The sequence below is a fragment of the Moschus berezovskii genome, chromosome 6 (genome assembly GCF_049115385.1).
Source record: "Moschus berezovskii isolate FMDL1 chromosome 6, NW_MosBer_1.0, whole genome shotgun sequence".
Classification (NCBI taxonomy): Eukaryota; Metazoa; Chordata; class Mammalia; order Artiodactyla; family Moschidae; genus Moschus; species Moschus berezovskii.
In genome coordinates this window covers 31346418-31361373 of record NC_142465.1, presented here as the reverse complement: position 1 = coordinate 31361373, position 14956 = coordinate 31346418, and the positions used below count along the sequence as shown (strand labels likewise).

General features: G+C 51.3%; 1 protein-coding gene and 1 pseudogene across 1 annotated transcript; one reads left to right on the top strand and one right to left on the bottom strand.

Annotated features, from left to right (window-relative positions):
- KRT79 (keratin 79) lies at positions 1-11568 on the bottom strand. Its single transcript, XM_055395688.2, has 9 exons — positions 11033-11568; positions 8925-9145; positions 7807-7867; positions 7588-7683; positions 4009-4173; positions 3674-3799; positions 1612-1832; positions 885-919; positions 1-653 (listed from the first exon to the last, which is right to left on the bottom strand). The coding sequence occupies exons 1-9, from the start codon at positions 11507-11509 to the stop codon at positions 448-450; spliced, it is 1608 nt and encodes a 535-aa protein (XP_055251663.2). The 5' UTR covers positions 11510-11568; the 3' UTR covers positions 1-447.
- Positions 1844-2802, top strand: LOC148777573 (testis-expressed protein 12 pseudogene; annotated as a pseudogene).
- Positions 11569-14956: the final 3388 nt, after the last annotated feature.

Here is a 14956-nt window from a genome sequence, read left to right as displayed (position 1 = left end):
TAGCTGCAATTGCCATTTATTGAGATACAGCACAGACAGGGGAGGGGGACGTAGGTAGATTCAGGGAGGGGGTGGCCTGGTGGGAGACGGGAGACCACTTCTGACTTTCCTTTATCCTCCCTCAGCCTGACCTGAGCCCAGAGCAGACAAGCAGAAGAGGTGAGAGAAGCCGAAATGGCCTGGGGAAATCCAGCCTCCCCTCCGTGGTCAAAATATCATCCCCAAATCATCCAAACACATCCCGCAAACTGGTGACCTTAACCACCCCTCCCACCCTGTTGCAGAACCAAGGAGGAAACTGGGTAGATTTGAGCCCTCCCCAACATGCAGATCCCATGCGCCATCTGGCGTGCCTGTACCCTGCGTCAGTGGTCCTGGGGCTATTCCTGCGCCTGAGGATGGGGAGTGCGGAGAGAAGTGCAGGGGCCCCGGCTTGCAAGACAGTGGCTAATACCTCCGGCTGGACGTCTTGACCGTGGTGGTCTTCCGCAGGATGGAGGTGCCCCCAGAGACAGGCCCTCCCTTGACAGTGCTGTAGCCCACATTTGTGCTGAATCTGCCCTTGCTGGCCCCCCCACCCCCACCCAGGGAGATGCCACCCCCGAAGCCAGCCGCGCCGCCTCCGCACACAGTGGTGGAGTTGCCCGTCACCGCTGCAAGAGAAAGGATCTGGGTGAGGCGGGGTAGCCGTGTCAGGAGAGGATCCAGGCCTTCCAGACATCAGTGAGTGATGGGAATGAACTCAGACAGTGGTGCCCTGGGAAACTGCAAGCAGGGAGCTCATTCTCTGGGACCCCCCCCCCAACCTGTCTCCAGGGCTCAGGGACAAATTGAACGGACTGAGCAGAGGACTGGGGCCGGGCCTGGGGCGCCAAAATACTCACAAATGCTGACAGCACTGGGACATTCTCCAGACATCCTGGGGGAAACAGACAGGCCAGGTAAAGGATCAGTGGTCCCAAGTAAAAACCCTCTCTCTCCCTCTCAGTGTCTTTACACTAAATCAACTCAATGGGCCTTGAGACTCTCAGGAGCTTGGCCACATGACAAAACCAGGGGACCAAAGCTTGGCCCAGGGCTGCCCTGGGCCAGGCACCCTTCTGCCAGGTCCTAAAGCCAGTGTAGCAGAGAAAGCAGAGATTCAGTAGGCCAGGCAGCTCCATTCTTCTTCTGCCCTCTCCTCCCTCCACACTTGGACCATAAGCAGCACCCCTGCTCTGATCGAATGGGAAACAAAACCCACTCCACAACAGAGATGCCCGTTTTCTGGCTAAGGTGACTTTCTCTACATCTCATGCCTTCTACAAGAACAGAGATGATGATTTTTTTTTTTTAAGCTTCTGCTAGGGTCAGAATCTGGTGTTGGAAAAGAAACCCTGTCCCCTGTTGGCCTGCCAGACACCATCAGGATTACTGATGGTAGTGCCAGCCAAGGAGACACAGTGAGGCGCTGAACACAAGCAGGAGAGTCTCAGGTGATGAGTTACGAGCCCAGCTCCATGGTTGCTCCCTTACCCTCCTCCCCTCGCCACAAGAACCAACTACATGGGATCTCCCACAGGGCAGGGCTGGGAGCCTTCGGAATCAGGACGGGGAAGGGGGGGCACCCACCTGCTCTCCTCACTCTCCAGCAGCTTGCGGTAGGTAGCGATTTCCACATCCAGGGCCAGCTTGACATTCATGAGTGCCTGGTAGTCACGCAGCAGCCGAGCCAGGTCCTCCTTGGCCTGATACAGGGCAGCATCCAGGTCCCCAAGTTTCTTCTGAGCATCTTTTAATGCCAGCTCCCCACGCTGTTCCGCATCCGCGATGGCAGTCTGCAGCTGCTGGCACTGCCCAGGGCATGAGAGGTATTGGGCACACCCTCCAGGGTCATTGCATCCATCTCTCTGCCCTTAAACCAGACACCGCCATCCCCAGCTCCCCTGACTGCCGCCCCAACCAACTGAGAATGAAGGAAAAGAGAAACATTCCTCTGAGAGAGGAGGTGATACTATACGAATAAGGTCATGTAGCCCCACTGGGAAAGTTCTTATTGAAGTCTAATCTTAAGGCAGTGCAGAGGACATGGGTTTGATCCCCAGTCTGGGAAAACCACATGTGCTGAGGAATAGCTAAGCCCATGTGCCACAACTACCGAGCCCGAGCACTCTACAACCCATGCTTCACAAGAGAAGCCACCGCAATGATAAGCCCGTGCACTGCAATGAAGAGTAGTCCCTGCTCACTACAACTAGAGAAAGCCCGAATGCAGCAACAAAGACCCACCACAGTCAAAAAATAAAAGAAAGGCCGCGCTGCGGCTTAGGAGGAAGTTCCTGCCTCCAGAATATGATGGCAAGTCACCTTGTAAAACCTGATACTAGAAATTGCAAGAGACCAAGAGAGTTAGAGCCTCAAATGCCAGATAGTCCACGGCTGTCCTCTCTTGGAAAATAAGACTCTTCTTTGTCTGAAAGCTCTGGACTGTTTTATGAAGATGAAGCCCTGGAGAAAGACTTGAATGATATGAGCAAGGAAATTAATCTAATGCTGTCAACATATGCAAAGATCTTAAGTGAGAGAGCAGCAGTAGATGCATCTTATATTAACGAGATAGATGGACTCTTCAAAGAAGCCAATACTGCTGAAAACTTTCTAATACAGAAAAGAGAGCTCCTGAGACAGAGGCTTACAGTGATTGCAAACACTCTACATAAATAAAATTGTACTTGAAATAAGCTGAGAATTTAAGCTCATTATTGTTTTAATGAAAGAATGACATTTGTGCTCTGAATGTGCCCTAGTTGTTAAAAAAAAAGTATACCTTAAATGTAGAAGGGGAAACTTCTTAAATTTCTTTACTAGATTTAAAAGCATTAAGCTGGACATTAATATGAAGTATGTAGCCTTTCTTTTGAAGTATAATATTTGATATATTTTGTAAAAGTGTAAACTTTAAATTTTTTCTTAAACATCCTAGCCTTTCTTAAATTTCTGAAAGAATACTCAGTGGATTAATTTGGTAATATTTAATAATATTGTACTTTTTCTTTTAGAATATTTTGTTTAAATAGTAGATAGAGATTTAAGGTGTCTTTCATGGTTAGAATTGAAAAGAAATTAAAACCCAAAAGTAATCTGTCCAGTTTCTCAATATGTAAACTGTGCTATTGCTATTTAATGTTACCATATGATTATTTTCACTAATATTATTATACAATGTTAATAAAAATTTGTTTTATTATAAAAATTTTTTTAAATAAAAGAAAGAAATATTTTTTAAAAAAACCTTCCTGTTGCAACTCACCCCAGTGCCACCAAAGAGATAAAATAAATCATACAAGCTCACCATTAACCAAATGCTTCACCCTGCTCTTAGGAGGAACTCACGCCTTAGATGGAGTCAGCCACTGTGACCTGGACTCTTGAATGCTCAGACTCCTGCTCTGACCTTCTGGAGATGGGATCAATCTCCTTGGAGGGGGCTGCTCTACCACTAATATGCTGTGTGATCTTGGGCAAGTCCCTGTCCCTCTATGAGCCTCAGTTTCCTCTCCTGTAGGAGGAGCTTCTTGATCTTATTGGTCCAGCATTTGAGCGTATCCCATCCATGAGAAGAACAGGCCGCACCCCTGAGCACACCTCTGCCAACAGCCAGGCCTGACCCTCAGGCCCCCCACCAGAGGCTCACCTGCTTCTTGACTGCATCCGCCTCCCCCTGCAGCCTCTGCACCGTGCGGGTGAGCTCAGCGATCTCATTCTTGGTGTCCCTCAGGTTGTCCCCATGCTTCCCAGCGGTCACCTGCAGTTCCTCATACTGGAGACCGCAGAAATGGCAGTGAGCTGTCGAATCGTTCCAGGCCCACCTGGGTAACTGCTGGCCCCTGGACCCACCCTCACGGCTGGATGAGTAGGCTGGCTGTGTCTGGCCCCAGCTTCCGAGGGGTCCAGGGGCCAGGCCCCTCACCAAGGGGGAAGGTCTGGGTACAAGCCCAACCCACACCCCTGAGCCAGCCATTCTCTCACCTTGGTCTGGTACCAGGACTCAGCCTCAGCCCTGCTCCTCTGGGCAATCTGCTCATACTGGGCCTTCACCTCAGCGATGATGCTGTCCAGGTCGAGGCTGCGGTTGTTGTCCATGGAGAGGATGACACTGGTGTCAGACACGTGAGTCTGCACTTGGCTCAGCTCCTGCAGAAACAAATGGAGCTATCTCCAGCACCCTTGTTGCACGCAGTGGGAGCCGGGTCGGGGAGTGATTTTGGCATCAGGAGGCCATGCTCCCACCCCCCAGGATCCACCCTAGAAGGAATCTATGGCTGCCAGCAAAGCTTCAGTCTTTCCAGCTGGAAACAGGGCTCCCAGCTGAATAGACCTCTTTCTTGGTGTGGATTTGCAGGCTTCCAAGAGCCTAAAGAAGGAAGGAGTGCATTCTAGCTGTTGCTAGGCCCTGAGCCAGCAGGCTCACCTTTAATCCTCAGAACCTCTGGGAGGCAGGCAGGGCCACAGCTGGCCCACAGAAGGTTGTGCTGTGCTGTGCTGTGCTGAGTCTCTTCAATCATGTCCAACTCTTTGCAACCCCATGGACTATAGCCCACCATGCCTCTCTGTCCATGGGATTCTCCAGGCAAGAATACTGGAGTGGGTTTCCATTTCCTCCTCCAGGGTATCTTCCCAACCCAGGGATCAAACCCACATCCCCTGCGTGTCCTGCATTGGCAGTGGGTTCTTTACCACTAGCGCCACCTGGAAGCCCATATATATACATATATGTGTGTGTATAATCAAATCACTTCGCCGTATAACTGAAACTATCAACTATATTTCAATTTAAAAAATAAGAAAGAAAGGAATACCACAGCCAAAACTGATATCTGTATAGACATAGATTTAGATGTTCAAATTAGACTGGCTTTTAAAAGGTGGAATGGGTTGGAGGGGAGGGCCAGAAAGAAAGACACAAGCTCTGAAGACAGACAAAGCTAAGTTCTAATGCCAGTCTGACATTCACCAGCTGTGGCCCTGAGGTCCTCACTAAGCCTTACAAGGCCTCAGTCTCTTCTTCTGTAAAATGGCTGTGATAATACCTTCACAATGTAGTTGATCTGAGGATTCAGATTCATACATGACCCATGGCGGGTGCTCAGGAAAGTGCATTATTTGCCCAGCCTTCTTCAAAGGTCAGTCAATACGCCCATGAAGCACATGCCACAGATAAAATCATTGTCACAGTCGTGCGTTGCCAGCATTATCTTGCAGCATCACTTATCACCCTTCCCGGCTCAGGGTCCCTCTAACAGCCCCATGCCAGAGTGTGGTCCTGAGGAAAATTAACTTGGAATTTTTCAGACAAGAGGCAAACACTATCTACCAGACATCACCAAGAGTGGATAAGGATGTTCTTGCTAGGACTAGAGGATAAAAAGGGCAGGCTTTCCAAAGAAAGAGCTAATGCAAGTGGAGAGGGAAGAACTCTGTGGAGTTAAGGTGTGAGCTTTTTATCTACACATGGGGAAAGGAGCCAGAGAGATGAAGTGATGGCACTGGAGCAAGGGCTGGATCCCACAGGGACCCCCCAGGCCAGAGGGAAGCCACAGGGTAATTTTCCTGCCCTGTATGACATGCCAGGGATTGGTGGTTGACCTTCTGAATTTCCTTAAGATCTGGCTTGACCAAAACCAGACCATAAAGTTGATTCCCGAGTGCTGTGTTAGCCATCATAGCTGGTGTGCAAGCAAGGGAACGACTGCTCTGGTCTTCACTCGTACCTCCCAAGGAGGCACAGGAAGTGACCCTGGCTTGGTCACTCGGTCAGCTCAACTTCCTTGTTCACCTCCTCACCTAATTCTCCCACACACTTGATGCCTGGTTCACCTGCTGCTCCCCAAACACACTGTGCTCTTCGGTCCCTCAATGTCATGGTGCAGGCTGCGGCCCTAGCTGGCAGATTCTACTTGCCCCTTCTTTAGAAGTCCTGTCTGTCCTTCCTTGGAAATCCAAAATGCTGTCTCCTCTGAAACTCTCCCAGCCCTCCCAGGAAGAGTCAGCCGCAGCCTGTCCCATGCACCTCACCTGTCCCAACATGGCTTTCAACATAGCATATGGAGACCTGCAAAGGCAGACTGCCCTTCTACGGTTTTGCAGAAGGTGCTTCGCAATATGCAGCAAATGGACAGGGAACAGAAAAGGAAAGGAAAGTTTTTTGAGATACTAGGAAAGCCAATTCCTCCCCATTGAGAGAAAAGGGCCTGGGCACCCCTGACCTGTCCTAAAAGAGAGACCATCCTAAGAGAAGAGAATGAGGAAATCCCAGATGGTGAGTGACCATCAATGATCCCAGGAAAGAAAAAGCTAGGGAGACCCCTAAGAAACCAGCAGTATGATGCAGAACACTCCCCAACAAGCTCATCCTGAAGGACACACAGAGATGTTTGCAGGAGAACAGCACAGCCAAGGATGAACATGGGGAGTTCATCCTTGGGGAAATGCAAAGGTCAATGGATAGAGGTCTTTAGATAAGCTCTAGGCAAGAACAAGAAGGCAGCATTGGGCTAACCCTACAAACAACCCAGGCAAAGCCAACAACTGTACTTTTACATCGTTTGCTCTTTCCTATCAAGGGAAACAGTCATCAAACTGAAAAGGGCAGGATGCTTGGGAAGAAATGGAAGCCAAGACAGATACTGAGAGTAGGAACGTCCTCGGCCTTGTTGAGAACGTCAGTGGTCCAGGCCAGAGGAGCAAACACTAGGGCCTCATGGCCATGGCCAAGGAGACAAATACCCCTGGAGATCTGTGAGAAATACGGACAGAAGAGATTCCAGAACCCGAGACATGGAAATGTCCTCATTTTCAAAGAGAAGAGATTTAGACTTCTCCAAGTTAAACTTGACATAAATCTCACATGAGCCTCTAGAATGAACTCTAAACTGGTGTGAAAGGCATGCAGCCAACAAGACACCCCTAAGGAAAAATCAAGCCAAATAGATTTTCTTTTATGCCTGCGTTACCAAACTACTAAAGGATGCCATGGATGTTGTTTGACCAAGACTCTTTTTTTTTTTTTTTGGAAGACATCGTCTTTCCTTCTCTTTGGAAATGTTTTTACCTTAGTCTTCAAAGCCCCTTTGTTTCCTGGAATCCCTCCTAAATTCTGCGATCTACCTGCCACTCACACCTCACCTCCTGCTCTAACTTGGAATTTCAATCACCACTCTCAGCCCATCTCAGGTCCTCCATCCTTTGCTCTGTTACAAACTGGGCAGTAAGGAAAACAGTATAACAATCCAAGGACGAAGTTTTAATTCCACAACTGCCTCTGGCTAGCTATGCGAGCATGGACAACTTACTCAGAGCTTCAGTGCCCAAGACTATAAAATGGAGACAATAACAGTACCTATATTATAAAGTTGTCGAGGGGATTATATAAAAAACTTAGCCCAGTTCCTGGCCCATCATAAGCACATAAGGATGCTAGTATTGATTAAGGGTCCAGGTGCTATATTCTACCAATGAAGTTGCACTACTGTATTCTGATCAGACTTCCAGGAGGAATCCCCAAAACTGTATGTGAATGTAAGTATCCCTGTCCATTGGCTATCTTACCTCTTCATAGAGATGCCTCAGGAAGTCCATCTCCTCCACCAGGCGGTCCACTGTGCCATGCAGATCCATTCGGCCCATGTATGCGGCATCTACATCCTGGGGGAGAGAGAGAGAGGAGGTCAGTGGGCTCAGCCCCCAGGACTCTTGTCCCTCTCCAAGTCAGCCCAGCACCCTGGCAGATAAAGGCCACCCGCACCCACTCCCTGCCACCCTGCTCACCTTCTTGAGGACCACAAACTCGTTCTCTGCGGCAGTGCGCTTGTTGATTTCATCCTCATACCTGTTACACAAGGAAGACTCAGCCCAGTTCACCTTTTAAGACACTGAACCTAGTTGGCTTTAAGGAGTCCCTAATAGGTCCCATGATGGCCAAGAACACCTCTGGGGAGCAGTTCTGTAATGCAGCCAACCAATGGAGAAACCGGAATGCAGTCTTTAAATAATCCACCCACCCTCTTTGAGAAAGTGAACACAGTATTTTTGCAATAATATGGCAACTGAGAGCAGCCATCTCTTTGAATGAGAGCCCTTGGGAGGCTTTATGGGAACAGGTGAAGACATATCAACAGCGGTTAACCCTTGCATTCACTTTCTACAACAGGATGTCATTGAAAACGACAACTTCTGTCCAACTGCTTTCGCTGAGACTTTTAAGTTTAAAAATTGCCAGTGTCAAGCAATGGGGAAAGTTATGAAAGTTTATACCTTAAACTCATAAATATACAGCTCAACCAATCAATATGTGAATTTGGGTAGTACATTATTTGCATCTTGATTCAAACAAACTGTATTCTTAAAATGTACGACACTTATGGAACAAGCGCAAATTCAATCATTGATTAGATAGTTGATGATACTGGGGATTACTGTTTTAAAAGATTTAGGTGTTCTTATGGCATTGTGTTTGTATATTGTTAAGTCAAGTTACACAGATGAACTCTATGAATACATCCAGTAAAAATGCTTGTGAGTGAAGCGACTTGGAGGAATGAGATTTGCTTCAAGACAATAAGGGAAAAGGGAAAGGGAGTGAGTAGGGGTATAGACAAAACAAGATTGGCTGTGAGTTGATAATTACAAAAGCTGGGTAATGAGACCATAAAGGTTCATTACACTTTTCTCCATATCTTATAATAATTTTTAAAATTACTACACACTGTGACCACCCTCCAAGAGGCCATGGGTCCAGAGCCTGAGCCCCAGTGGGAAACAGCTCTGTCTGAGCACCCACCCAGCTGGGTCCTAGGACCCAGGAAGAGGGTGGCCCTGTCTTGGGAGATTCCCCATGCTGCCCCTCCCCATCCACACATGGCCACAGCTGGTCCAGCACTCCTCACTTGGTCTTGAAGTCCTCAGCAAGATCCTGCACATTCCTCAACTCCGAGTCCAGCCTCCCCCGCTCACTCTGGAGGTTGTCCAGCTTCCCCCGCAGGTTGTTGATGAAGCGCTCAAAGAGGGGCTCCAGATTGTTCCTGGTGACGCCCGATCTCTGACCCTGCTCCTGCAGCAGCGCCCACTTGGTCTCCAGCACCTTGTTCTGCTGCTCCAGGAACCGCACCTGAGCCAGAACAAGAAGGGTGGGCTGGGGCCTCCCCCAGCCCCAGGAAGGACCAAAGACCAGGTCCATCGTCACCATCCGTCCCAACCAGGACACACCATGGGGCAGTGCGGGGTCTATGCCTTGCTTTGGGGAGGAGCTCCTGAGGTAACCATCTTTGCTGAAAAAGACAGTTCAATCCAGTGACAAGGACTCTAAAGGGTTAATAAACATAAAAAGTCCAGCTCGGTCATTTACTGGTTGGTAACAGTCAAGTCACTTCTCCCTGGGTCTCCTCTTCTCATTTATCCTGGGTAAGCCAGACTAAATCAATGTTTCTGAACCCTAATTCTGCATCATGATCAAAAATTTTAAAAGCAGAAACATCTATAGTAATGTGTATATATGTATGTACATATGGATATATGCAAATAGATCTACAAAGAGGGAAAAAGAAAGCGAAAGTGACAGGATGCTAAAAACTGGTAAATCTGGGTGAAAAGAAATACAGGAATATGTTGTACTATTATTGAAACTTTTCTGTAAACTTGACATTTTTTAAGTTTTTAAAATACTGATGTCCAGCCCTATCTCTATAGACTTAGAAGGGTGCTCATGGTGTGAGTTTAATAGGCCCCCAGGGGGATTCTCTGCCCAACCAGGCTTCTAAGACACCAGACACGGACAAACTGTCAGGCCCCCAGGTCCCAGTTCGTGATTCTGAGAGCCTGAGAGGAGTTTGCTTCTTTGACCTCTGGGACAGTCCCACAGAAGAACCAAAAGTCACTCGGGGTGACGGTGAGGGGTTGCGTGAAACAGCTTGCCTCATCCTTTGCCATCCAGTCTGTCTGGATCCCGCCTCCACAGCACCCCTGGCCTATGGTTCCATGGCCCCAGGGCACCATGCAGCAGGTGTACCTGCCAGGAGCAGTGGCCTCTTAATGCCGTGAACTTGAGTCCCAGGCCCGCCACTGCCTCCAGGTGATCCTGGGCAAATCACTTCATCTCTCCAGACCTCAAATTTCTCTTTTTAAAAACAGACACACTGTCACCTAGACTGACTTCTCATGAATTACTGTGGGTATCATATGGGAAAGGGGGCATCAGGGTCCTTTGGAAACCCACAAATCACTGAACCAAGGTATGGTCATCCACTAGGATTCTCCTCATCATGGGCCCACTGCCTGGGGGCCTTGGAATAGTGGTAGACAATGCAGCAAATGGACCTGGAAATGCCAGACATTAGTACAAGAGCTTGCCTTATTGGCCTGGGGGCCAGAGAAGGAGTCAGAATACCCCTGATCTGAGGCAGATCAAACTGCATATCCCTGAGTCATTGTGACCTGTGTCATGGTGACCTGAACTCATGTCCACAATGAGCTTCTTGGTTAGAACAAAAAGGAAGAATTGGAGAAGCCAAAAGGAGACTTCCTCTAGAACTCCCCACCGCTGCACTGTATCCTGACAACATTTTTGTCCTTAGAACTCCACCAAAACTCAGAACAGGCAACACATGGTGTTCTCGGGGACTTGACACTCAAGCCAGTTTTCCCAGTTAAAAAATGAAAGGAAGTAGGAAGAGCCACCCCACTAAGAGGAATAATGAGGCCAATTCACTATTTAATTGTGCAGTAAGGCTGCTGTGAACCCCATTAATGATGACTGCAACACCATCAAGCTGGGCTGGGACAAAAGGCCTCGTGAAGGCAACTCAAGAGTCATCATCACTTGCGAATAAAGACCATCCAGCCACTCGGGTCCAGGCATCCCAGAAGGGCTTCAAAAGTCACTCCATCCATCCCAGCACCAGTGCATATGGGTTGCAACAGCCTCTGCCCCGCCCAACCTCTCTCAGGGGCCCAGCTCACACTCCTCGGCCCCTTCCTGCCTCCTTCCACCTGGGCCCACCTTGTCGATGAAGGAGGCGAACTTGTTATTGAGGGTCTTGATCTGCTCCCGCTCCTCCGTGCGCACCCGCTGGATCTCCGGGTCGATCTCCACGTGGAGGGGGGTCAACAGGCTTTGGTTGACGGTGACCTGCTGGATGCCGCCAGGAGGACAGACAGGCCCCAGCATCGGCCTGCCAGCCCCCAGGCCCATGTAGGCCCCACCACCAAGGCCGAAGCCTCCCAGCGCCCGGCCCGCCGAGGCCCCTCCAGCCACGCTGACCGAGATGCTCTTGCTGCCCCCCAAGTTATAGAGGCTCCGGCTCCCAAAGCCACCCATGCTGGGGCCACAGCGGGGCCCCCCGCCGCTGCCACTGTTCCGGGACACAGTCACCGAACTGAAGCTGGTACGGGCCCGGGAACCACCCCCGCCACTGGCTGAGCTGGAGCTGAAGGCCCCTTTGGTGGAGTATGTCTGCCGAGACATGGAGGATCTCATCGCTGCAGTGGGGCCAGAGCAGACAGGAGAGCTGGGAGGGAGCACAGTGAGCTGCTGGGCCACTGATGGGCTTTTTATCTTTTCCCAACTGGGCTGGCTCCTGGGCTGCACAGACACTCCTGCCCCATTGCCCCAGGAAGAGAGGGAGGGGCCCTGAGGGCCGGGGGTGTTCCTCTCCCACTGCGGGAGGGAGGGGCTGCTCCCAGTTATCACCTGAGCTCCAGAGCTGGGGCTGAGCCGACTGTCTGGGGCGGGATGCCACCTCCTTCTCCCTCCCTGGGGTGCTCCTGACTTGGAAAAGGATGATACGGTCTCCCAGGGCCACCCCCACCACCCAGTGGCAGACTGGTCTCCTCCCACCCAGCCCTGGTGGCCGCTCTGAGTCAATGGGGCTCTGTTCTGGGGTTGGTCCCAGGCCCCTGTGGTAAGCCAAGGCCCCAGGGCCCGGGCTGTGCGGGTGGTGGGGGCGGAAGCATTGGGCAACGGGCTGTGGAGAGGGTGCCCGGGCCTGCTCCGGTCTCACTCTCCCGGCCCACAGCCTTGGTGCCTTCTGGCAGGTCCAGGCTGGGGACACAGGTGCCAGTCTGGGTTGGGGATAGCCAGTTCTTTTATTGTACGCTGGCAGACTGTCTGCCCGGTAGACAGCCTATGCTGGGCAGAGGGGACACAGGACAGAAGAGGGTCCCTGCCTGACTCAGAGGCCTGGGCAGTTAATAATAAGGAGGTAGAAGGGCCGAAGCCAGGAGATGAGGGAGGCAAAGACTGGAGGCTTCAACAGCCACCTGAGGCCCCATTGGCAGTATTCCCCCAGAAGGGCCCAGCCATTTTGGGAGGAGTTGGAAGTGGGTGGAGGACACACCCCACCCTGGCTGGACATAGTACAGATTCAAAAAGTGTCAGAACTTCCCTGGTTGCCCATTAGTTAAGACTCCATGCTTCTACTACAGGGGACACCGGTTCAATCCCTGGTCGGGGAACTGAAATCCTGCATGCTGCAAGGTACAGCTGAAAAAAAATAAGATGTGTCCAACAAAAGCCCCAGGAAGCATATAGATGACCCCAACATCCCATCTTCCCAGCCACAGAGCCCAGGGTCTGATCCAGAAGAGGCCGGGAGGCTCCTGAAATCACTTCACAGAGTCTCGTCCGAACCTACCACCTTGGATGGCTGGGACCAAACACATCCCTGAGGAAGGACCTGGATGTGTAATGTTAGCTAGGGGTTGGGACAAGGAAGTGGTGAGGACGTGCCACTGATTACCCACCTCAGCTCTGCAAGGAGGTGGTCCCAGAAGGAGAGAGACTTGCCTGAACAAAGGAGCAGGGACAACACTTTCTGTGGTCCCCACACAGCTGCCAGGGCCAGGGTTGGGGTTCCAGAGGAGAGGACAAGGGACCACCCCTACTGCCCAAGAAAACAGGCGGAGAGCAGGTGCTCTGGGCACAGAGGAGGCTGTGGGATGGTTTCTAGGCGGCTGGGAAGCTGTAGTGGCTCCCAGTTGCCTGAAGGAGTTGAATCCAGCCTCCTAGGGCTTCCCTGGTGGCTCAGATGGTAAAGAATCTGCCTGCAGTGCAGAAGACCTGTGTTCAACCCTGGGTGAGGAAGATCCCCTGGAGAAGGGAATGGCTACCCACTCCAGTATTCTTGTCTGGTGAATTCCCTGGACAGAGGAGCCTGGCAGGTTCCATGGGGTTGCAAAGAGTCAGACACAACAGGGCAACTCACACTTTCACTTTCCCACACCAGATGGGGTGAAGATGCTCCCAGAACTAGTCCCTCAATGCCCAGGAAGGGGTTTTTTCCTCCCTGCTTGGAGTTAGGACACCAGGTATTTGGGGGAGCTGAGCTGGGAGGTGAACCCCCACTGAGCTGTGTGTCCTTGGGCAACATTCAGCTTCTCTGGGCCCCTGGCCTCTGCTTATGACCAGGGCCCGCCAGGGAAATCCTTCCCAAAGCACTGGCCCTCCATCCCAAGACTGAACCGTCACTTCCTGCTGGCCTTTGTGTCCTGTCCCTGAGGCTGGAGCCCCTTCTTCAGCTCCCTTATCTCTTCCCCAGGGAGCATGGGAGGGGGAGACAGTGGCAAGTGGGGAAAGGAGTGAGGTCAGCCACCTGAGTCAGGCACAGCAGGTTGGTGGGAGTAGAGTTGGCCGCAAACACACCCTCCACCCCTCCCCAGGGACTGACACCCTCCTGTGTTTACCTGGCACTCAGTGCCAAGGCGTGTGCCAGGGGCTGGTGACAGCCACGGAGGAAGCCCACAGTTTCTATCAGAGACAGTCTCACCAGCCCCAGCCCAGATAGCGTAGGAGCCACTCCGCCTTCTCCAGTCTGGCTCTCCACTCATCTTTATACAGGACACCCAAATTCAGACCTTTCTTCCGTAGCCGAGGACGCGTCTGCCTCCCTACCTCTGCTGCTTGGACCAAGGGCCTCCATCTTGAGACACCCTCTCCTGTCCAGGGCCCCTCCTTGCACAGGACACAGGAGCAGAGGGGACAGAATGCTGCTGCTGATATGAAACGGATGAGTCAAGACAGCCGATGGCATCAACCTGGCACCCAACAGGGGCTGAACGATAGGAAAGACGCAGCGGTGAAAACAGTCACTGCCCTTGAGGAGGCCCATCTAGGGCAGGCTTTTCTCATCTTACAGGAACAATGATTATAGTCGGCATTTATTGAGCACTCACTACAGGGCAGATACCTTAGCTACAAAAACACCTTCACTACAAAAACATCCAGTCCCCACAATGGGGATTCTCCATATGCATCCTTTCTGCTGCGATTGATTCCCTGACCTCCTTGATCCCTGCAGGCCACTCCCTGGCTCTCTGGCTTTCAGCGGTGGGGGTTGGCCAAGGAGGGGGGACATTAGTAGGAGATCTGGGAGACATGGGAGGTACTTCCTCCCAGCTCCCTCCCTGCTCTAGGGGCAGCTGCCTTCCTCCATGCTTTACAGCTTCTTCCTGTTCCTACATCTCTGTCACCCAGTCAATCATCCACTCTTTCTCTCATCTCTTCAGCTCTACACAGAGCTACCATCCCCTCCTGATTTTCCTGGGACTATCCCACTTTAGCCCCTTCCCTGGTGGCTCAGATGGTAAACAATCTGCCTGCATTGCAGGAGACGCCAGTTCAATCCCTGGGTTGGGGAGTTTCCCTGAAGAAGGGAATGGCAACCCACTCCAGTATTCCTGCCTGGAGAATCTCCATGGACAGAGGAACCTGGAGGGCTATAGCCCGTGGTGTTGCAAAGAACCAGACATGACTGAGCAACTAACATGCTTGAACATCCTCCTTTAGCACTGAAAATCCCACACCCCAGAAAACCTCTGTGCCCTGGACAAATCAGAGTTTGACCACCCCTGCTAGAGGGGGAAGTGGGAGGTGATGGGAGTGGCAATGGTTTCCCACCACTGACCGCCTCTGGACTGTCCATCCCAT